Source organism: Salmo trutta, chromosome 25 (assembly GCF_901001165.1).
Source record: "Salmo trutta chromosome 25, fSalTru1.1, whole genome shotgun sequence".
Classification (NCBI taxonomy): domain Eukaryota; kingdom Metazoa; phylum Chordata; class Actinopteri; order Salmoniformes; family Salmonidae; genus Salmo; species Salmo trutta.
The window spans coordinates 2966030-2990703 of NC_042981.1; the positions used below are offsets into that span (position 1 = coordinate 2966030).

At 46.7% G+C, this 24674-nt stretch overlaps 2 protein-coding genes across 5 annotated transcripts in view; both read left to right on the forward strand.

Moving 5' to 3' along the window:
- The window catches only part of LOC115161826 (vam6/Vps39-like protein), a 38537-nt gene extending 24367 nt beyond the window's left edge, over positions 1-14170 (forward strand). For all 4 annotated transcript variants that reach the window (XM_029712621.1, XM_029712622.1, XM_029712623.1 and 1 more), the window contains 7 exons: positions 1301-1429; positions 4702-4804; positions 6459-6504; positions 7048-7197; positions 11489-11623; positions 12489-12580; positions 13180-14170. In XM_029712621.1, coding sequence (XP_029568481.1) covers positions 1301-1429; positions 4702-4804; positions 6459-6504; positions 7048-7197; positions 11489-11623; positions 12489-12580; positions 13180-13261 — 737 coding nt within the window. In that variant the 3' untranslated portion in view covers positions 13262-14170. The remainder of the gene's footprint in view (positions 1-1300; positions 1430-4701; positions 4805-6458; positions 6505-7047; positions 7198-11488; positions 11624-12488; positions 12581-13179) is intronic.
- LOC115161754 (cGMP-specific 3',5'-cyclic phosphodiesterase-like) lies at positions 13999-24306 on the forward strand. The gene is made up of 9 exons (XM_029712541.1): positions 13999-14006; positions 19138-19144; positions 19933-20046; positions 20153-20197; positions 22827-22946; positions 23461-23523; positions 23605-23751; positions 24063-24189; positions 24293-24306. The coding sequence occupies exons 1-9, from the start codon at positions 13999-14001 to the stop codon at positions 24304-24306; spliced, it is 645 nt and encodes a 214-aa protein (XP_029568401.1).
- The last annotated feature ends 368 nt before the right edge of the window (positions 24307-24674 follow it).

Here is a 24674-nt window from a genome sequence, read left to right on the forward strand (position 1 = left end):
ACCACTACCGCCACCACTACTACCACTACCACTACTACTACTACGATCACTACTACTACTACTACTACCACTTTTACTACTACTACCACTATTACTACTACTACTACCACTATTACTACTACTACTACGATCACTACTACCACCATTACTACTACTACTACTACTACTACTACTACTACTACTACTACTACTACTACTACTACTACTACTACTACCACTTTTACTACTACTACCACTATTACTACTACTACTACCACTACTACCACTACTACTACTACTACTACTACTACTACTACTACTACTACTACTATTACCACCACTACTACTACTACCACCACTACTACTACTACTATTACCACCACTACTACTACTATTACCACCACTATTACCACCACTACTACTACTACTACTACTATTACCACCACTACTACTACTACTACTACTACTACTACTACTACTACTACTACTACTACTACTGTTACTACTACTATTACCACCACTACTACTACTACTGTTACTACTACTATTACCACCACTACTACTATTACCACCACTACTACTATCACTTTTACTACTACTACTACTACTACTACTACTACTACTACTACTACTATTACCACCACTACTACTACTATTACCACCACTACTACTACTACTACTACTACTACTGTTACCACTACTACTACTACTACTACTACTACTACTACTACTACTACTACTACTACTACTACTACTATTACCACCACTACTACTACTACTACTACTACTACTGTTACCACCACTACTACTACTACTACTACTACTACTACTACTACTACTACTACTACTATTACCACTACTACTACTACCACTACCACCACTACTACTACCACTACTACCACCACCACTACTACCACCACTATCACTACTACCACTACTACCACCACCACCACCACCACCACCACTACTACTACTACCACTATCACTACCACTACTACCACCACTACTACTACCACTACTGCTGCTGCTTCTGGAGAGGGTCCAGGTGCTCATGAAGCAGTACCTCAACGCCCTGCCAGAGGGTAAGACCTGCCAGGGGATGACTATTAACACTACTGGAGGCCTGTTATCAGCCAGCAGTTATCAGCCAGCAGTTATCAGCCAGCTTATTTTATTGGACAGAGAAATCTGACATTTCTTTGTGGGCCAAGAGGAATATCAAGTATAATTTGATCTATAACAGAAAAAGAAGTAGCCCCAGCACACTGCCCTGAGGTACACCACAGCTGGTATCTGTCTGTTCTGTTTTCCTGTCCTGTAGGGGTTCCTGCAGTGGCTGCTGGGAAGGAGGAAGGGGACCTGGGAGAGTTTAGGAACAAGCTGCTATGTTTCCTGGAGGTCTCTACCAGCTACGAGCCTGGACGTCTTATCAGTGACTTCCCCTTTGATGGTAAGGATGGGATGGTTATGTGGGGAAAATATTCGATACAGTTACATATTGCAATATTATTTTGGAAGATATATTGATATGTTGACTCTCAAAGTATCGATTTGTACTTGCTAGGTAGCATTAGCTAGTGCTAGTTGGCTGTACCTGCACCGAAACTCCAGTATTGTTCATCCTATAGCTTATTCTCCATCTTCTTTTGAAAAAGTGAGCCCGACAACACACTGAGTGTACAAAACATTATGAACACCTTCCTAGTATTGAGTTGCCCTCAGAACAGCCTCGATTCGTCAGGACATGGACTCTACAAGGTGTTGAAAGCGTTCCACAGGGATGCTGGCCCATGTTGACTCCAATGATTCCCAGTTACCAAGTTGGCTGGATGTCCTTTGGGTGGTGAACAAGTCTTGATGCACACGGGAGACTGTTGAGCGTGAAAAGCCCAGCAGCATTGCAGTTCTTGACACACTCAAAACGGTGCGCCTGGCACCTACTTCCATATCCCGTTCAAAGGCACACATGCAATGTCTCAATTGTCTCAAGGCTTACAAATCCTTCTTTAACCGGTCTCCTCCCCTTTATCTACACTGATTTTGAAGGGGATTTAACAAGTGACATCAATAAGGGATGATAGCTTTCACCTGGATTCACCTGGTCAGTCTATGTCATGGAAAGAGCAGCTGTTCCTAATGTTTTGTACACTGTGTTTTAGTGAACAATATGTTTGAAACATCAAATCACAATAAAATCACAGTATCGAATCGCAAGACATACAGAATCATGAGAATCACAAGACATACAGAATCATGAGAATCACAAGACATACAGAATCATGAGAATCACAAGACATACAGAATCATGAGAATCGCAAGACATACAGAATCATGAGAATCGCAAGACATACGGAATCATGAGAATCGCAAGACATACGGAATCGCAAGACATACGGAATCGCAAGACATACGGAATCGCAAGACATACGGAATCGCAAGACATACGGAATCGCAAGACATACGGAATCGCAAGACATACGGAATCGCAAGACATACGGAATCGCAAGACATACGGAATCGCAAGACATACAGAATCATGAGAATCGCGAGACATACGGAATCATGAGAATCGCGAGACATACGGAATCACAAGACATACGGAATCATGAGAATCGCAAGACATATGGAATCATGAGAATCGCAAGACATACAGAATCATGAGAATCGCGAGACATACAGAATCATGAGAATCACAAGACATACGGAATCGCAAGACATACGGAATCGCAAGACATACAGAATCATGAGAATCGCAAGACATACGGAATCGCAAGACATACGGAATCGCAAGACATACAGAATCATGAGAATCGCAAGACATACGGAATCGCGAGACATACGGAATCGCGAGACATACGGAATCGCGAGACATACGGAATCATGAGAATCGCAAGACATACAGAATCATGAGAATCGCAAGACATACGGAATCGCAAGACATACGGAATCGCAAGACATACGGAATCGCGAGAATCGCAAGACATACGGAATCGTGAGACATACGGAATCGTGAGACATACGGAATCGCGAGACATACGGAATCGCAAGACATACGGAATCATGAGAATCGCAAGACATACAGAATCATGAGAATCGCAAGACATACGGAATCGCAAGACATACGGAATCGCAAGACATACGGAATCGCGAGAATCGCAAGACATACGGAATCGTGAGACATACGGAATCGCGAGACATACGGAATCGCGAGACATACGGAATCATGAGAATCGCGAGACATACGGAATCGCGAGACATACGGAATCATGAGAATCGCAAGACATACGGAATCATGAGAATCGCAAGACATACGGAATCGCAAGACATACGGAATCGCAAGACATACAGTGAGGGGAAAAAAGTATTTGATCCCCTGCTGATTTTTGTACGTTTGCCCACTGACAAAGAAATGATCAGTCTATAATTTTAACTAGTGATTTTAACTAATCACTCGTTAACTACACATGGTTGATGATATTGCTAGGTGAACTAGCTTGTCCTGCGTTGCATATAATCAATGTGGTGCCTGTTAATTTATCATCGAAACAAAGCCTACTTCGCCAAACGGGGAATGATTTAACAAAAGTGCATTCGCGAAAAAGCACAATCGTTGCACGAATGTACCTAACCATAAACATCAATGCCTTTCTTAAAATCAATACACAGAAGTATATTTTATAAACCTGCATATTTAGTTGAAAGAAATTCATGTTAGCAGGCAATATTAACCAGGGAAATTGTGTCACTTCTCTTGCGTTCATTGCACGCAGAGTCAGGGTATATGCAGCAGTTTTGGCCGCCTGGCTCGTTGAGAACTAATTGCCAGAATTTTACATAATTATGATATAACATTGAAGGTTGTGCAATGTAACAGCAATATTTAGACTTAGGGATGCCACCCGTTTGATACAATTCGGAATGGTTCCGTATTTCACTGAAAGATTAAATGATAGTTTCCGGATTTTACCATATTAATGACCAAAGGCTCGTATTTCTGTGTTTTATTATATTATAATTAAGTCTGATTTGATAGAACAGTCTGACTGAGCAGTGGTAGGCACCAGCAGGCTCGTAAGCATTCATTCAAACCTTACTGTGTTTGCCAGCAGCTCTTAGCAATGCTTGATGCACAGCGCTGTTTGACTTCAAGCCTATCAACTCCCGAGATTAGGCTGGAAATACTAAAGTGCCTATAAGAACATCCAATAGTCAAAGGTATATGAAATACAAATGGTATAGAGAGAAATAGTCCTATAACTACAACCTAAAACTTCTTAACTGGGAATATTGAACTACCAGCTTTTATATGTTCTGAGCAAGGAACTTAAACGTTAGCTTTTTTTACATGGCACATATTGCACTTTTACTTTCTTTTCCAACACTGTGTTTTTGTATTTTTTAAACAAATTGAGCATGTTTCATTATTTATTTCACACTAAATAAATAAAATCTATGTATTAATCAAAATAAAAATGTTCATTGTTCATTCAGTATTGTTGTAATTGTCATTATTACTATATATATATATATATATATATATATATATATTAGTGTGTATAAATAAAAATCGACCTCTAGTTCAAATATATCCCATAACCTTTTGCTAAAATGAGGAAAAATTCTCAGCAATGGGATTAGCTATGCTAGTTAGCAACGACGCTTGTCCCAAGACGCTTCCACACCCTGGGTTTCTTCAACCTAGCCATGTCATTGGTCTGTCAGGTCTTCTGGAGGAGCGGGCCCTGCTGCTGGGTCGGATGGGGAAACATGAACAGGCCCTCTTCATCTACGTACACGTCCTGAAGGACACACACATGGCAGAAGAGTGAGTAGTACTATATCTATCTACCTACCTACCTACACACACACACACACGGTTGGTTTGCCTTTATTCCCCTCTGAAGTCTACTGAGACGCTTGTGCCGACAGGGAAAGGAGCCTTGCTGGGGAAATGGGGAGGAGATTTAACACTTGCTCTTGCATCATGTGACCCCCCAAATAATCCTGGCACCAGTGTACATTATTGCAAGTTGAACAGCAGTTGAACTTGAAACATGACCGCCAAGGAGGTGACCAAGAACCCGATGGTCACTCTGACAGAGCTCCAGAGTTCCTCTGTGGAGATGGCGGAATCTTCCAGAAGGACAACCATTTCTGCAGCACTGCACCAATCAGGCCTTTATGGTAGAGTGGCCAGACGGAAGCCACTCCTCAGTAAAAGGCACATGACAGCCCGCTTGGAGTTTGCCAAAGGGCACCATAAGGACTCAATGAGAAACAAGACTTGAACCCGATCGAACATCTCTGGAGAGACCTGAAAATAGCTGTTCAGCGACGCTGCGCATCCAACCTGACAGAGCTTGAGAGAATCTGCAGAGGAGAATGGGAAAGAACTAGAACTGATGGAGACGATGCCAGAGCAGATCTGGAACTCTGTGATGACTGTTCCCTAGAACTGATGGAGACGATGCCAGAGCAGATCTGGAACTCTGTGATGACTGTTCCCTAGTACTGATGGAACCGATGCCAGAGCAGATCTGAAACTCTGATGTCTGTTCCCTAGAACTGATGGAGACGATGCCAGAGCTCTGAGAGTTGGAGGAAGTCATCTGCCAGCTAGAGAGATGATTTGATCCATTTCTAATTGTTTCATTCTAAATACATGCTTACAACAGTTCTTAGGACTGTCAACAGAAGAAAGTCGGCATAATGCCCCTGCCGCCATAATGCCCCTGCCAGGCACCGTACCTCACCTTCCATGGCAGAGGCTCAATACACAGGAGACTCTTTCATCTCTGTTCATCTTTCATCATCTCTCCTCGCATCCTTCTAAAAACACATTGGAGAAGGTCAACGGGACCTTAGATCTTCTCTTCTAGTTGGATTGAGAAGGCGAGGAGATGGGAGGAATAACGGAAAGACCCGTAGAGGGAGAGAACCAGGGACTGTTTTTTTTGTTTTGCTGTTACAGTTCCTCATGTGGTCACAGTGGGGGGGAAACAGAGATGGCATAGTCACTTTAAAACAGCCTATAAAAATGAATGGAATAACATATTTTTGGGGGTGTTTCCTCAATGTTTATCCGATCACAGCAAACAGTATGACGCACAATGTGACAGCTCATCAGAACCGGATGTTATGTCCCTGATGGTGCCTTCGTCTCTCCTCACTTCAGTCTGCAACTTTCCCCCAAATCCCTTTTTTCAGAAATCCTGTTTTAGAGGAATTCCAGATTTCCTTCTTATTCCCTCCTGATTCTGGGAATCTTCCAATCAGGATTTCTTGAAAACCTGTCAATTTTGGGAAAGTTACAGGAATTTTGCAACTTTTTACTGAGGAGTGAGTAGGACTGCAGAAAGTCTCCCACTAAAACATCCAACCAGCCATTTAACAAAAACATGCTGATTCAAAACACTCGTTGTGAGTTGTCATGTGTTGTTATCTCACTCCAAGCTGATTTTGTGTTGCTCTCCCCTCAGGTACTGTCATAGGCATTATGACAAAGAGACGGACAGAAACCAAGATGTGAGTAACCCCTTATGACTGACGCATACCTACATACCTGCCTTGTTATAACCCTCTGTCTGTTAACCCAGTGGCGTTATGATACAGGTGTACCTGTCTGTTAACCCAGTGGCGTTATGATACAGGTCTACCTGTCTGTTAACCCAGTGGCGTTATGATACAGGTGTACCTGTCTGTTAACCCAGTGGCGTTATGATACAGGTGTACCTGTCTGTTAACCCAGTGGCGTTATGATACAGGTGTACCTGTCTGTTAACCCAGTGGCGTTATGATACAGGTGTACCTGTCTGTTAACCCAGTGGCGTTATGATACAGGTGTACCTGTCTGTTAACCCAGTGGCGTTATGATACAGGTGTACCTGTCTTTTAACCCAGTGGCGTTATGATACAGGTCTACCTGTCTGTTAACCCAGTGGCGTTATGATACAGGTGTACCTGTCTGTTAACCCAGTGGCGTTATGATACAGGTGTACCTGTCTTTTAACCCAGTGGCGTTATGATACAGGTGTACCTGTCTGTTAACCCAGTGGCGTTATGATACAGGTGTACCTGTCTCTACTGCGCATGTACCTGTCCCCTCCTGACGTCCACTGTCTTGGGCCAATCAAAATGGAGCTGTTGGAGCCACAGGCCAATCTAATGGCAGCTCTACATGTCCTGGAGCTTCACCACAGCAAACTGAATACAACTAAGGTAGGCTGCACCACACCACAGCCAGGTGAATACAACTAAGGTAGGCTGCACCACACCACAGCAAACTGAATACAACTAAGGTAGGCTGCACCACACCACAGCAAACTGAATACAACTAAGGTAGGCTGCACCACACCACAGCCAGGTGAATACAACTAAGGTAGGCTGCACCACACCACAGCAAACTGAATACAACTAAGGTAGGCTGCACCACACCACAGCCAGATGAATACAACTAAGGTAGGCTGCACCACTAAGTTGACAAGCCAACTATCTGACCAGTACAGAAAGCTCCTCCATGTTTCTGACTGGTTTGTTCCATTTTTAATCCGTTTTAGAATAAGGCTGTAACGTAACAAAATGTGGAAAGAAATCAAGGGGTCTGAATACTTTCAGAAAACACTGAACGAAAATATAAACGCAACATGTAAAGTGTTGGTCCCGTGTTTCATGAGCTGAAATAAAAGATCCCAGAAATTTTCCGTACGCACAAAAAGCTTATTTCTCTCAAATGTTTTGTGCACAAATTTGTTTTACATCCTTGTTAGTGAGCATTTCTCCTTTGGCCAAGATAATCTATCCACCTGACAGGTGTGGCCTATCAAGAAGCTGATTAAACAGCATGATAATTACGCAGGTGCACCTTGTGCTGGGGACAATAAAAGGCCATTTATAAAATGTGCAGTTTTGTCACACAACACAATGCCACAGATGTCTCAAGTTTGGAAGGACTGCAGGAATGTCCATCAGAGAATTGAATGTTAATTTCTAATTTCCCCAAAATCGTTTTAGAACGTTGCATTACTTCCAAACGGCCTCACAACCGCAGACCACTTGTATGGCGGCGAGCGGTTTGCTACTGTCAATGTTGTGAACAGAGTGCCCCATGGTCGAGGGGTTATGGTATGGGGCAGGCATAAGCTATGGACAACGAACACAATTGCATTTTATCGATGGCAATTTGAATGCACAGAGATACCGTGACGAGATCCTGAGGCCCGTTGTCGTGCCATTCATCCGTGTTCCAGTTCCCGCCAATATCCAGCAACTGCCCATTTGTGACCAACAGATATATTTCAACTGACTGATTTTTTTTTTTCTTCTGAACTGTAACTCAGTAAAATCTTAGAAATTGTTTCATGTTGTTTAGTATATATGACACACAGATAGGGAGAGATACATACATACATACATACATACATACATACATACATACATACATACATACATACATACATACATACAGGGGGAGAGATAGAGGGATAGGCCAACATCTGGTGAAATTGCAGAGTGCCAAAACATACAAACTTTTTCCAGCCATGTAGATTAGTCACGAAAGTCAGAAATGGCAATAAAATGAATCACTTACCTTTGATCTTCGTATGGTTGCACTCACAAGACTCCCAGTTACACAATAAATGTTTGTTTTGTTCGATAAAGTCTCTCTTTATATCCAAAAAACTCTGTTTTGTTGGCGCATTTTGTTCAGTAATCCACTGGCTCAAAGGCGGTCACAACAGGCAGACGAATAGATCCAAATAGTACCGGTAAAGTTCATCGAAACATGTCAAACGATGTTTTTTTTATTAATCCTCAGGTTGTCTATTGTCTTTATAATCAATAATATTTCAACCGGACAATAGCGTATTCAATACAAAGGAAAAAGAACGGATGGTGCAGTCCCGGTCGTGCGCGCAAAAAGCTCTGGTTCATTCGACCGACCACTCAGAAAATGTTGTCATTCTTACTCATTTTTCTGAATAAAATCTTGAAACAATGTCTAAAGACTGTTGACATCTAGTGGAAGCCATAGGAACTGCAATCTAGGTCCCATCCATTTATATGGTGGATAGGCTTTCAATGGAAAAACACTAAATTCAAAAGAATGCCACTTCCTGGATGGACTTTCCTCAGGTTTTCGCCTGCCATATCAGTTCTGTTATACTCACAGGCATTATTTTAACAGTTTTGGAAACTTTAGAGTGTCTTCTTTCCAATACTACCATGCATATGCATATCCTAGCTTTTGGCCTGAATGACAGGCAGTTTACTTTGGGCACGCTTTTCATCCGGACGTCAAAATACTGCCCCCTACCCCAGAGAGGTTAAAGACTATCAGAATCCACTGGATTCTCCAATTACATTGAATGAACTACAGGCTAAAATACAAATCCTCCAACCCAAAAAGGCCTGTGGTGTTGATGGTATCCTCAATGAAATTATAAAATATACAGACCACAAATTCCAATTGGCTATACTTAAACTCTTTAACATCATCCTTAGCTCTGGCATTTTCCCCAATATTTGGAACCAAGGACTGATCACCCCAATCCACAAAAGTGGAGACAAGCAATAACTACCGTGGGATATGCGTCAACCTTGGTAAAATCCTCTGCATTATCATTAACAGCAGACTCGTACATTTCCTCAGTGAAAACAATGTACTGAGCAAATGTCAAATTGGCTTTTTACCAAATTACTGTACGACAGACCACGTATTCACCCTGCACACCCTAATTGACAAACAAACAAACCAAAACAAAGGCAAAGTCTTCTCATTCTTTGTTGATTTCAAAAAAGCTTTTGACTCACTGTGGCATGAAGGTCTGCTATACAAATTGATGGAAAGTGGTGTTGGGGGAAAAACATACAATATTATAAAATCCATGTACACAAACAACAAGTGTGCGGTTAAAATGTGAAAAAACACTTCTTCCCACAGGGCCGTGGGGTGAGACAGGGATGTAGCTTAAGCCCCACCCTCTTCAACATATATATCAACGAATTGGCGATGGCACTAGAACAGTCTGCAGCACCCGGCCTCACCCTACTAGAATGTGAAGTCAAATGTCTACTGTTTGCTGATGATCTAGTGCTTTTGTCCCCAACCATGGAGGGCCTACTGCAGCACCTAGATCTTCAATAATAATAATCAATAATTTTGCTCTTTTATTTGATCCATCTTACGTATAAAACCTTGTTTGTTCATCAAAAATTCTGAATTATTCACCACAGGTTAATGAGAAGGGTGTGCTTCAAAGGATGCACATAACTCTGCATTGTTGGGTTGTATTGGAGAGAGTCTCAGTCTTAAATCATTTTCCACACATAGTCTGTGCATGTATTTCATTTTCATGCTAGTGAGGGCCGAGAATCCACTCTCACATAGGTACGTGGTTGCAAAGGGCATCAGTATCTTAACAGCGTGATTTGCCAAGGCATGATACTCTGAGCGCAGCCCTATCCAGAAATCTGGCAGTGGCTTCTGATTAAATTCAATTTTCACAGAACCGCTTGTTGCAATTTCGATGAGGCTCTCTTGTCCAGATATCGGTAAGTGGACTGGAGGCAGGGCATGAAAGGGATAATGAATCCAGTTTTTTGTGTCATCCGTTTGGGAAAGTACCTGCGTAATTGCGCACCCAACTCACTCAGGTGCTTCGCTATATCACATTTGACATTGTCTGTAAGCTTGAGTTCATTTGCACACAAAAAAAATCATACAATGATGGAACGACCTGTGTGTTGTCCTTGTTAATGCAGACAGAGAAGAGCTCCAACTTCTTAGCCTCAATTTTGTCCCGCACATTGAATATAGTTGCGGAGAGTCCCTGTAATCCTAGATTCAGATCATTCAGGTGAGAAAAAACATCATCCAGATAGGCCAGTCATGTGAGAAACTCGTCATCATGCAAGAGGTCAGACAAGTGAAAATGATGGTCAGTAAAGAAACTTTAAGCTCGTCTCTCAATTTAAAAAAAACGTGTCCATACTTTGCCCCTTGATAACCAGCGCTCTTCTGTATGTTGTAAAAGCGTTACATGGTCGCTGCCCATATCATTACATAGTGCAGAAAATACACGAGAGTTCAGGGGCTTTAACAAAGTTAACCATTTTCACTGTAGTGTCCAAAAAGTATTTCAAGCTGTCAGGCATTCCCTTGGCAGCAAGAGCCTCTCGGTGGATGCTGCAGTGAACCCAAGTGGTGCGGGAGCAACTGCTTGCACGCACGTTACCACTCCACTATGTCTCCCTGTCATGGCTTTTGCTCCATCATTACAGATACCAACATGAGCAGCAGCTACGGTTGGCTACATACGGACCGTTAGTGGAATTCCCACGAGAGAGTAACGGTTAATGTGATTGGATATTAATTATGTGACTAGGCTTCCTGTATTTGACATTGTGTTGTTATTTTGCTGAACACTAGATGGTTTAATTTTATTTTTGCCAGTGAAACTATATTATAGGTACTATATACTACTATAGCTAAACTATATATCTCCACCAGGCCATCGACCTGCTGCCAGCCAACACTCAGATCAGAGAAATCCGTGTGTTCTTGGAGAGTGTTCTGGAGGAGAAGGCTCAGAGGAAACGTTTTGACCAGGTCCTCAAGAGTCTGCTGCAGGCCGAGTTCCTACGGGTAAGAGAGAGAGAGAGACGCTCGGTGTGTTGGTGTCGTGTCCTCTATAACTGTCCCCTACCAGACTCTTTTTCACAACTTCAGAGAGAAGCCAAGAGGATTAAGGAAAGAGCTTCCTCCCTTCTGATGTTTGAAGAGAAGGTTAAGGAAAGAGCTTCCTCCCTTCTGATGTTTGAAGAGAAGGTTAAGGAAAGAGCTTCCTCCCTTCTGATGTTTGAAGAGAAGGTTAAGGAAAGGGCTTCCTCCCTTCTGATGTTTGAAGAGAAGGTTAAGGAAAGGGCTTCCTCCCTTCTGATGTTTGACGAGAAGGTTAAGGAAAGAGCTTCCTTCCTTCTGATGTTTGAAGAGAAGGTTAAGGAAAGAGCTTCCTCCCTTCTGATGTTTGAAGAGAAGGTTAAGGAAAGAGCTTCCTCCCTTCTGATGTTTGACGAGAAGGTTAAGGAAAGAGCTTCCTCCCTTCTGATGTTTGAAGAGAAGGTTAAGGAAAGAGCTTCCTCCCTTCTGATGTTTGAAGAGAAGGTTAAGGAAAGAGCTTCCTCCCTTCTGATGTTTGAAGAGAAGGTTAAGGAAAGGGCTTCCTCCCTTCTGATGTTTGACGAGAAGGTTAAGGAAAGAGCTTCCTCCCTTCTGATGTTTGAAGAGAAGGTTAAGGAAAGAGCTTCCTCCCTTCTGATGTTTGAAGAGAAGGTTAAGGAAAGGGCTTCCTCCCTTCTGATGTTTGAAGAGAAGGTTAAGGAAAGGGCTTGCTTCTCTCTGGCGTTTTGAAAAAGAGGCAGGTGAAGGAAAGAGGACGCGAGCAACAAGGAACTACCTTTGAGATTCAACCCTGATGTTTGTCTTTGGTCTGTCTGACGTGTGTGTTTAGGTCCAGGAGGAGCGCATCTTCCACCAACAGGTGAAGTGTATCATCACAGAGGAAAAGACCTGCAGGGTCTGTAAGAAGAAGATAGGAAACAGGTAAACTTTTTTTATTTAACCCTTATTTTCCCTGGTAAATTGACTGAGAAACACATTCTCATTTACTGCCACGACCTGGGGAATAGTTACAGGGATAAATGAGCCAATTGGAAGCTGGGGATGATTAGGTGACCGTGATGGTATGAGGGCCAGATTGGGACTTTAGCCTGGACTCCAGGGTTAACACCCCTACTCTTACGATAAGTGCCATGGGATTTTTAGTGACCACAGAGAGTCAGGACACCCGTTTAACATCCCATCTGAAAGACGACACCCTACACAGGGCAATGTCCCCAATCACTGCCCTGGGGCATTGGGATATTATTTTGTTGGCCAGAGCCTCCTACTGTCCCTCCAACACCACTTCCAGTAGCATCTGGTCTCCCATCCAGGGACTGACCAGGACCAACCCTGCTTAGCTTCAGAAGTAAGCCAGCAGTGAGATGCAGGGTGGCATTCTGCTGGCTATACTAATATCAATGCTTTATAAACACTTAATAAAAGGATGTATTACATAGTTATTATGTGATTAAAACCTTTTGAAAATATGTAGTGAAGGCTGTCTATATACTAAAACACTTGTTGTCTGTCCTGTCCAGCGCCTTCGCCAGGTATCCCAACGGTGTTGTAGTTCATTATTTCTGCTGTAAGGACCGAGCGGTGTGTCCTACGGAGCAGTGACGCAGCTATTGCCCCCGCCTGGACGCAAAGCATTCTGGGATACTAACAGACCTGACCGCCGTGTACTAAAATGACAGAATTGTTCCCTCCTGTGGACTACATGTTCCTAGCAGCACCCTGGAATGCTGGTTTGAAACTACATCACAGCAGCTGGGATATTCAGGAGGAGAGAGGACTCCTCCATCTCTGGAACAGCTACCTATTCTGCCCCACAACCCCAGTTACCTGCTACCTATTCTGCCCCACAAACCCAGCTACCTATTCTGCCGCACAAACCCAGCTACCTATTCTGCCCCACAAACCCAGCTACCTATTCTGCCCCACAAACCCAGCCACCTATTCTGCCCCACAAACCCAGCTACCTATTCTGCCCCACAAACCCAGCTACCTATTCTGCCCCACAAACCCAGCTACCTATTCTGCTCCACAACCCCGGCTACCTATTTTGCCTCACAAACCCGGCTACCTATTCTGCCCCACAAACCCGGCTACCTATTTTGCCCCACAACTCCAGCTACCTGCTACCTATTCTGCTCCACAACCCCAGCCACCTGATAAACTATACTACCTGTAGCTATTCTACCAACTACTCTGCTACAGTAACTACTCTGCTACAGTAACTACTCTGCTACAGTAACTACTCTGCTACAGTAACTACTCTACTACAGTAACTACTCTGCTACAGTAACTACCAACAGGAGGATCTGTTTCTGTTAGCTTTGGAAGAGACTGGAGACATGGAGATGTAGGAAAGAGATCTTCACAATAACGGAGCCTGTTTCTGTCCGTATTGTTAGATTTAGCCTGTATGAGAGGACGGTTCAAGTCTGAATGATCAGAACAGGCACTGCTGTTGTCTGTTTCTCTGCTGCCACTCCCTCACTCCCTCCTCTTCTCTCCCTCACTCCCTCCTCTTCTCTCCCCTCACTCCCTCCTCTTCTCTCCCTCACTCCCTCTTCTCTCCCCTCACTCCCTCCTCTTCTCTCCCCTCACTCCCTCCTCTTCACTCCCTCCTCTTCTCTCCCCTCACTCCCTCCTCTTCTCTCCCCTCACTCCCTCTTCTCCTCTCCCCTCACTCCCTCCTCTCCTCTCCCCTCACTCCCTCCTCTCCTCTCCCCTCACTCCCTCCTCTCCTCTCCCCTCACTCACTCCCTCCTCTTCTCTCCCCTCACTCCCTCTTCTCCTCTCCCCTCACTCCCTCCTCACTCCCTCCTCTTCTCTCCCCTCACTCCCTCCTCTTCTCTCCCCTCACTCCCTCCTCTTCTCTCCCCTCACTCCCTCCTCTTCTCTCCCCTCACTCCCTCCTCCTCACTCCCTCTTCTCTCCCCTCACTCCCTCCTCTTCTCTCCCCTCACTCCCTCCTCTTCTCTCCCTCACTCCCTCCTCTTCTCTCCCCTCACTCCCTCCTCTTCTCTCCCCTCACTCCCTCCTCTTCTCTCCCCTCACTCCCTCCTCTTCACTCCCCCCTCACTCCCTCCTCTTCTCTCCCCCCCTCACTCCCTCCTCTTCTCTCCCCCCCTCACTCCCTCCTCTTCTCTCCCCCCCTCACTCCCTCCTCTTCTCTCCCCCCCTCACTCCCTCCTCTTCTCTCCCCCCCTCACTCCCTCCTCTTCTCTCCCCCCCTCACATTCCCTCCTCTTCTCTCCCTCTCTCTCATCCTCAGACTACTCAGTACGCTACAGAGACTACATAGACTAACTCTTCTTCTCTGATGCCTTGTGTGACTTTTAAGAATGTACTTAAAAGCAGCCATTTTCTTTTCAGTTAGCGTGTATTTCTGAGGGAATGGTTTTCAGTTAGCCTGTGTTTCTGAGGGAATGGTTTTCATGTTTTCGGTTAGCGTGTCTTTCTGAGGGAATTTGTTTTCATGTTTTCAGTTAGCATGCGTTTCTGAGGGAATGGTTTTCATTGCTTTCAGTTAGAATGTGTTTCTGAGGGAATGGTTTTCAATGTTTTCAGTTAGCCTGTGTTTCTGAGGGAATGGTTAAAAAAAAAGACTTCAGATTCAAATGTAAATGTAACGACTCCATTTCTAGCATGGTTCATGTGCACAAACACTTTTTTTTTTTTTTTTTTTTAGATCAGCTGCAGCGATATAACCTCTTCTGAAAGCTCTTGAGACTAAACTGTATTTGGAAATAGATCCACAGTTTCAGAATTCATCTTTATATTGATTGATACAATATTCTTTCATTTTGGAAAAACCTGAAAGAAAATTATGTCTGCAGCTCAACCTATGTTTCCTTATTCCAAAAGTGATCGGGGGAAATGGTTCTGTCTTTATCATGCGTTTAGTCTATTTAAGATGTTTTGTATGTCAGATTTGGAATGAAAGTTTAAGATATGGAGTGAATCCCAAATGGCACCCTATTCCCTTTATTAGTGCACTACTATATAGCCCTGAAGGGTTCTGGTGAAAAGTAGTGCACTATATAGGGAATAGGGTGCCATTTTGGGATGCATACATTTATATATGTCACAGTTGTATCCTCGCAACATTGTAATTAAATATGTGCAGCATCAACCAACCGCCCTTCTGTTTGTTATTGAAGGTCTAGCTAGCTATACTCAACCAACCGCCAATCTGTTATTGAACATCTAGCTAGCTATACTCAACCAACCGCCCATCTGTTATTGAACATCTAGCTAGCTATACTCAACCAACCGCCCATCTGTTATTGAACATCTAGCTAGCTATACTCAACCAACCGCCCATCTGTTATTGAACATCTAGCTAGCTATACTCAACCAACCGCCCATCTGTTATTGAACATCTAGCGAGCTATACTCAACCAACCGCCCATCTGTTATTGAACATCTAGCTAGCTATACTCAACCAACCGCCCATCTGTTATTGAACATCTAGCTAGCTATACTCAACCAACCGCCCATCTGTTATTGAAGGTCTAGCTAGCTATACTCAACCAACCGCCCATCTGTTATTGAACATCTAGCGAGCTATACTCAACCAACCGCCCATCTGTTATTGAACATCTAGCGAGCTATACTCAACCAACCGCCCATCTGTTATTGAACATCTAGCTAGCTATACTCAACCAACCGCCCATCTGTTATTGAACATCTAGCTAGCTATACTCAACCAACCGCCCATCTGTTATTGAACATCTAGCTAGCTATACTCAACCAACCGCCCATCTGTTATTGAACATCTAGCTAGCTATACTCAACCAACCGCCCATCTGTTATTGAACGTCTAGCTAGCTATACTCAACCAACCGCCCATCTGTTATTGAACGTCTAACTAGCTATACTCAACCAACCGCCCATCTGTTATTGAACGTCTAACTAGCTATACTCAACCAACCGCCCATCTGTTATTGAACGTCTAACTAGCTATACTCAACCAACCGCCCATCTGTTATTGAACGTCTAACTAGCTATACTCAACCAACTGCCCATCTGTTATTGAACGTCTAGCTAGCTATACTCAACCAACCGCCCATCTGTTATTGAACGTCTAGCTAGCTATACTCAACCAACCGCCCATCTGTTTGTTATTGAAGGTCTAACTAGCTACAGTATACTCAACCTGTTGCACCATCTCACTGTTTTACCTTCAAAACATTGGGACCATTATATAAACAGAGAGCGTATGAACAGTTTGTTTGTCTTATTTTACTGCGCAAATCAAATCGGTATGTCAGTATTGCATGAATTGATTAATAAACATGACTTTGCACTCATATGTAGTATTCGGTAGGTGTCATTTTAATGTCTTGGATGCCATGGTTGTAATCAAACAATCAAATGTATTTATTTTTTTTAAAGCCCTTTTTATTTTACATCAGCAGTTGTCACAAAATGGTTTTACAGACACCCAGCCTGAACCTCCAAAGAACAAGCCATACAAATGTTATCCGCCATATTACCAGGATACTCATGGTATCCATCGTCCAGCGACATACTGACTGCAGGTTTCTTCTGGACAATGAAACGACAATAAGAACTAAGAAGAGAAAACAATACCAACATAAAGTAAATATCTCAATAGACTAGAATAAACATTGTAGCATCGGTATAATACAGGAAGGCATGATTTATAGTCCAATATTTACACGTGTTTTGGGGAAGGGGGGGATTGAGGGGCAAGGGTTTAAATTGTGCAGTGTTGTTATAATGATACAAGTATTTTATTTAGCATCACAGTGGCCAAGGAAAACCTCCCAAAAAATGAAGGAACCTAGAAAGAAACCTTGAAGAATCAGATTGAGACACAGTATGTTGTAGAGAGGGGGATCTCCCCCCCCTGTCCCTCCTACCATGTCTATGTTGTAGAGAGGGGGTCTCCCCCCCTGTCCCTCCTACCATGTCTATGTTGTAGAGAGGGGGTCTCCCCCCCCTGTCCCTCCTACCATGTCTATGTTGTAGAGAGGGGGTCTCCCCCCCTGTCCCTCCTACCATGTCTATGTTGTAGAGAGGGGGATCTCCCCCCCTGTCCCTCCTACCATGTCTATGTTCTACAGGGGGATCCCCCCCCCTGTCCCTCCTACCATGTCTATGTTGTAGAGGGGGATCTCTCCCCCCGTCCCTCCTACCATGTCTATGTTGTAGAGAGGGGGATCTCCCCCCCTGTCCCTCCTACCATGTCTATGTTGTAGAGAGGGGGTCTCCCCTCCCTGTCCCTCCTACCATGTCTATGTTGTAGAGAGGGGGTCTCCCCCGTACCTCCTACCATGTCTATGTTGTAGAGAGGGGGTCTCCCCCCTGTCCCTCCTACCATGTCTATGTTGTAGAGAGGGGTCTCCCCCCTGTCCCTCCTACCATGTCTATGTTGTAGAGAGGGGGTCTCCCCCCCTGTCCCTCCTACCATGTCTATGTTGTAGAGAGGGGGTCTCCCCTCCCTGTCCCTCCTACCATGTCTATGTTGTAGAGAGGGGGTCTCCCCCCCTGTCCCTCCTACCATGTCTATGTTGTAGAGAGGGGGTCTCCCCCCCTGTCCCTCCTACCATGTCTATGTTGTAGAGAGGGGGTCTCCCCCCCTGTCCCTCCTACCATGTCTATGTTGTAGAGAGGGGGTCTCCCCCGTACCTCCTACCATGTCTATGTTGTAGAGAGGGGGTCTCCCCCCCTGCCCCTCCTACCATGTCTATGTTGTAGAGAGGGGGTCTCCCCCCCTGTCCCTCCTACCATGTCTATGTTGTAGAGAGGGGGTCTCCGTCCCTCCTACCATGTCTATGTTGTAGAGAGGGGGTCTCCCCTCCCTGTCCCTCCTACCATGTCTATGTTGTAGAGAGGGGGTCTCCCCTCCTTGTCCCTCCTACCATGTCTATGTTGTAGAGAGGGGGTCTCCCCCGTCCCTCCTACCATGTCTATGTTGTAGAGGGGGTCTCCCCCCCTGTCCCTCCTACCATGTCTATGTTGTAGAGAGGGGGTCTCCCCTCCTGTCCCTCCTACCATGTCTATGTTGTAGAGAGGGGGTCTCCCCCCCTGTCCCTCCTACCATGTCTATGTTGTAGAGAGGGGGTCTCCCCCGTCCCTCCTACCATGTCTATGTTGTAGAGAGGGGGTCTCCCCCCTGTCCCTCCTACCATGTCTATGTTGTAGAGAGGGGGTCTCCCCCCCTGTCCCTCCTACCATGTCTGTTGTAGAGAGGGGGTCTCCCCTCCCCGTCCCTCCTACCATGTCTGTTGTAGAGAGGGGGTCTCCCCCCCGTCCCTCCTACCATGTCTGTTGTAGAGAGGGGGTCTCCCCCCTGTCCCTCCTACCATGTCTATGTTGTAGAGAGGGGGTCTCCCCCCCTGTCCCTCCTACCATGTCTATGTTGTAGAGAGGGGGTCTCCCCCCAGTCCCTCCTACCATGTCTATGTTGTAGAGAGGGGGTCTATATGTGTCCCTCTTACTGTGTCTCTTTCCAGGGTTCTGGTAACTTTCAAAAAGCCTATTTCCCACCATAGCCTGCTGAATATGGACAATACTTTTCTATGGATTGCTCTGGGTTGGCCACCTTCTTGGCATCATAGGGAAGGGCCCGTAAGGAAGTGGTCCATTACCAATCTCTCCGCCACGCCGGAGCCCTGCGTGGTCGCTGCAACCGTGCCTTCGACCAGACGGATAAAGTCGTCCATCTGGGCCCTAACTGACTGGGCGGGTCCATTCCTGAAACTTCAAGACCCGGGTCGTCAATGTGTCACTATACCGGGTCAGACCCACCTTGGTAGTTTTTAGCCGGGTCATCTGATAGGTCATAGTAGGCCCGTTGTAGTTTTTAGCCTGGTCATGTGATAGGTCACAGTAGGCCCGTTGTAGTTTTTAGCCTGGTAATCTGATAGGTCATAGTAGGCCCATTGTAGTTTTTAGCCAGGTCATGTGATAGGTCATAGTAGGCCCGTTGTAGTTTTTAGCCAGGTCATGTGATAGGTCTTAGTAGGCCCGTTGTAGTTTTTAGCCTGGTCATGTGATAGGTCACAGTAGGCCCGTTGTAGTTTTTAGCCGGGTCATGTGATAGGTCACAGTAGGCCCATTGTAGTTTTTAGCCGGGTCATGTGATAGGTCATAGTAGGCCCGTTGTAGTTTTTAGCCAGGTCATGTGATAGGTCACAGTAGGCCCGTTGTAGTTTTTAGCCGGGTCATGTGATAGGTCATAGTAGGCCCATTGTAGTTTTTAGCCTGACCATCTGATAGGTCACAGTAGGCCCGTTGTGCTCCTCCAGCCAGTCCAAGCAGCCAAGGTGCTCTCGGGCCAACCCTCCCTGCGTTTCGGTCCTCTCAAAAACGAAGAGGTAGACCTCCACGTCATCTGCCATTTCCAACAGGAACCTGCCCAGGTTGGGTCCACTGGCTGGGGGGTCGTCGTCTGCGGATCATCAGCGGGGGGGGGGCCACCAACCCAGCATTTTGATTCCTTTGCTCTGTAATGACCTCCCTGTGCAGGTCGAGCTGGTCCTGGCTGTCGTGAGCCAGCTGCTTGATGAGTTGGTAGAGCATGGTGTTTGCAACGCCAGGGTTGTGGGTTCGATTCCCACGGGGGACCAGTACGGAGAAACATTTTTTATGAAATGTATGCATTCACTGCTGTAAGTCGCTCTGGATAAGAGTGTCTGCTAAAATGACTAAAAATGTATGAAATGATGAGCTTTTTCGCGATCTGGTATTACTTCAGTCTAAGTGTATCGGTTGGGTCTTGCCAACAAGTGACGAGAGTGTAAAGTAACAAGCGAAACGGGTCGGAAAAAACCCAGGACTTTGTTAATTCGGAGGGGAAGAAACAACAGAATGCACCACAGCACAAGCGTATGTAATTAGGCTCTTACCTGTCCGGGGCCACCCTCCCTCCTGGCCAGTAGATGTCGCCAACGAGCAGGAAATATAATCGGCCTTCACACACACACACACACACACCTTCTCACTCCATCAAAATATGTAAAATAAAAATGACAAGTAAATGTTTCCTGATCTTTCTTTTATCTCTCAGATATTGGACAAACACTTCAGAACAAACTTCCTTTACATTTTTAGGGGGACTATCTGTTATTCAATGTGTTTCTATGGGCTAATAGCAGTAATCTGTTATTCAATGTGTTTCTATGGGCTAATAGCAGTAATCTGTTATTCAATGTGTTTCTATGGGCTAATAGCAGTAATCTGTTATTCAATGTGTTTCTATGGGCTAATAGCAGTAAGGACTGTCTGTTAAATGTGTTTCTATTGGCTAATAGCAGTCTGTAGTTTCAGTGTTTAAATCCACCGCTGTCTGGAGTTTCAGTGTTCAGGGATTAGAGCAAAGCCTTTCCCCAGAATGTATTACTCTCTCACACACACTGACACACACACATACAGACCAGCTCGCACGCACGCACACACACACACACACATACAGACCAGCTCACACACACACACACACACACACACACACACACACTGACTCACACACACTGACTCACACACACACACTGACTCACTCACACATATTGACCAGCTCACACTGACATACAGACAAGCTCGCACGCACATATAGACCAGCGCATAAACACACACACACACACACACACAAGCTCAGCGTAACCATAGCGAAGGCAGCGTCAGAGAGAGAGAAACACATTTATGATCCGATGAGATGCCTGGATTCCATCATTCATTCTCTCTGTCTGCATCCCAAATGAAACCCTAGTCCCTAAACAGTGCACTACTTTTGACCAGGGCCCACAGGGGGCACTATATAAGGGATAGGCTGCCATTTGGGATACAAACCTATATGATTGCATGAGTCATTTCTGTGGTTCATGTTGAAGTCAAAAAGCTTCTAATGAAGAGGGTCTAGGCCCGAGCAGCAATGTAGTTACACTACAATGAGCTGAGAGGACTGTTGATCCACAACTATAAACTGAGAGGACTGTTGATCCACAACTATACACTGAGAGGACTGTTGATCCACAACTATACACTGAGAGGACTGTTGGTCCACAACTATACACTGAGAGGACTGTTGGACCACAACTATACACTGAGAGGACTGTTGGACCACAACTATACACTGAGAGGACTGTTGATCCACAACTATACACTGAGAGGACTGTTGATCCACAACTAGACACTGAGAGGACTGCTGGACCACAACTATACACTCATTTGTAAGGAGAGCCAGCGAGGGTAGAGAGGGGTGTGGGGAAAGCAATGGGGGAGAGAGCGAGGCGAGGGAGGGGTGTACACTGTACAGTATTGAAGATGACTGTTTGTCCAAACTATGAGTTCATTTGTAGGGAAGGCGTGGGTAGAGAGGGAGGGGTGGGGGGAGAGAGAGGAGGGTAGAGAGGGAGGGGTGGGGGGAGAGAGAGGAGGGTACAGAGGGAGGGGTGGGGGGAGAGAGAGGAGGGTAGAGAGGGAGGGGTGTGGAGAGAGAGGAGGGTAGAGAGGGAGGGGTGGGGGGAGAGAGAGGAGGGGTGGGGGGAAAGAGAGAGGAGGTTAGAGAGGGAGGGGTGGGGGGAGAGAGAGAGGAGAGGTGGGGGGAGAGAGAGAGGAGGGTAGAGAGGGGTACTTTGGGCCCCAACAGGGAACAGGGGTACTTTGGGCCCCAACAGGGGAACTATGGGCCCCGACAGCACTTACTTTATTATAGCTGGTGATCTATGGGTTGATGATTCAACCTAACCGGGTTGGTGCATCGAAGTTGACAGATATCTTTCACATGGGAGACATTTGATATATGTCAGGAGGAATCCCAATACTGGAAACAAACACACACACACACACACATTTCTGCCTAAGCAGGCGTCTCACACTTTGAGTTGCTGCCTGTCTGAACCCTGACTGTTGGGGTCTACCCTCTAACCCTCTGGGTCTACCCTCTAACCCCCTGGGTCTACCCTCTAACCCCCAGGGTCTACCCTCTAACCCCCAGGGTCTACCCTCTAACCCCCAGGGTCCACCCTCTAACCCCCTGGGTCTACCCTCTAACCCTCTGGGTCTACCCTCTAACCCCCTGGGTCTACCCTCTAACCCCCAGGGTCTACCCTCTAACCCCCAGGGTCTACCCTCTAACCCCCTGGGTCTACCCTCTAACCCCCTGGGTCTACCCTCTAACCCCCTGGGTCTACCCTCTAACCCCCAGGGTCTACCCTCTAACCCCCTGGGTCTACCCGCTAACCTCCTGGGTCTACCCTCTAACCCCCTGGGCTCTAACCCCCTGGGTCTACCCTCTAACCCCAGGGTCTACCCTCTAACCCCCTGGGTCTACCCTCTAACCCCTGGGTCTACCCTCTAACCCCCAGGGTCTACCCTCTAACCCCCTGGGTCTACCCTCTAACCCCAGGGTCTACCCTCTAACCCCCTGGGTCTACCCTCTAACCCCCTGGGCCTACCCTCCAACCCCCTGGGTCGACCCTCTAACCCCCAGGGTCTACCCTCTAACCCCCTGGGCCTTCCCTCTAACCCCCTGGGTCGACCCTCTAACCCCCTGGGTCGACCCTCTAACTCCCAGGGTCTACCCTCTAACCCCCAGGGTCTACCCTCTAACCCCCTGGGTCTACCCTCTAACCCCCTGGGCTCTAACCCCCTGGGTCTACCCTCTAACCCCCAGGGTCTACCCTCTAACCCCCTGGGTCTACCCTCTAACCCCAGGGTCTACCCTCTAACCCCCTGGGTCTACCCTCTAACCCCCTGGGCCTACCCTCCAACCCCCTGGGTCGACCCTCTAACCCCCTGGGTCTACCCTCTAACCCCCAGGGTCTACCCTCTAACCCCAGGGTCTACCCTCTAACCCCCAGGGTCTACCCTCTAACCCCAGGGTCTACCCTCTAACCCCCTGGGTCTACCCTCTAACCCCAGGGTCTACCCTCTAACCCCTGGGTCTACCCTCTAACCCCCTGGGTCTACCCTCTAACCCCCAGGGTCTACCCTCTAACTCCCAGGGTCTACCCTCTAACCCCCAGGGTCTACCCTCTAACCCCCAGGGTCTACCCTCTAACCCCCAGGGTCTACCCTCTAACCCCCAGGGTCCACCCTCTAACCCCCTGGGTCTACCCTCTAACCCCAGGGTCCACCCTCTAACCCCAGGGTCTACCCTCTAACCCCCAGGGTCTACCCTCTAACCCCCTGGGTCTACCCTCTAACCCCAGGGTCCACCCTCTAACCCCCAGGGTCTACCCTCTAACCCCCTGGGTCTACCCTCTAACCCCCTGGGTCTACCCTCTAACCCCAGGGTCTACCCTCTAACCCCCTTGCGTCTACCCTCTAACCCCCAGGGTCTACCCTCTAACCCCCAGGGTCTACCCTCTAACCCCCTGGGTCTACCCTCTAACCCCCTGGGTCTACCCTCTAACCCCCTGGGTCTACCCTCTAACCCCAGGGTCTACCCTCTAACCCCTTGCGTCTACCCTCTAACCCCCAGGGTCTACCCTCTAACCCCCAGGGTCTACCCTCTAACCCCCAGGGTCTACCCTCTAACTCCCAGGGTCTACCCTCTAACCCCCTGGGTCTACCCTCTAACCCCCTGGGTCTACCCTCTAACCCCCTGGGTCTACCCTCTAACCCCAGGGTCTACCCTCTGACCCCCTTGCGTCTACCCTCTAACCCCAGGGTCTACCCTCTAACCCCCTGGGTCTACCCTCTAACCCCCTGGGTCTACCCTCTAACCCCAGGGTCTACCCTCTAACCCCCTTGCGTCTACCCTCTAACCCCCAGGGTCTACCCTCTAACCCCCTGGGTCTACCCTCTAACCCCCTGGGTCTACCCTCTAACCCCAGGGTCTACCCTCTAACCCCCTTGCGTCTACCCTCTAACCCCCAGGGTCTACCCTCTAACCCCCTGGGTCTACCCTCTAACCCCAGGGTCTACCCTCTAACCCCCTGGGTCTACCCTCTAACCCCCTGGGTCTACCCTCTAACCCCAGGGTCTACCCTCTAACCCCCAGGGTCTACCCTCTAACCCCCAGGGTCTACCCTCTAACCCCCAGGGTCTA

What these genes read in the sequence shown, in the direction of transcription:
- LOC115161754 (XM_029712541.1), top strand. An exon ending in TCCAACAGGAACCTGCCCAG is followed by an intron (nt 20,047 to 20,152) that starts GTTGGGTCCACT and finishes CTCCCTGTGCAG; the next exon opens with GTCGAGCTGGTCCTGGCTGT. An exon ending in TCTACCCTCTAACCCCCTGG is followed by an intron (nt 22,947 to 23,460) that starts GTCTACCCTCTA and finishes CTCTAACCCCAG; the next exon opens with GGTCTACCCTCTAACCCCCA.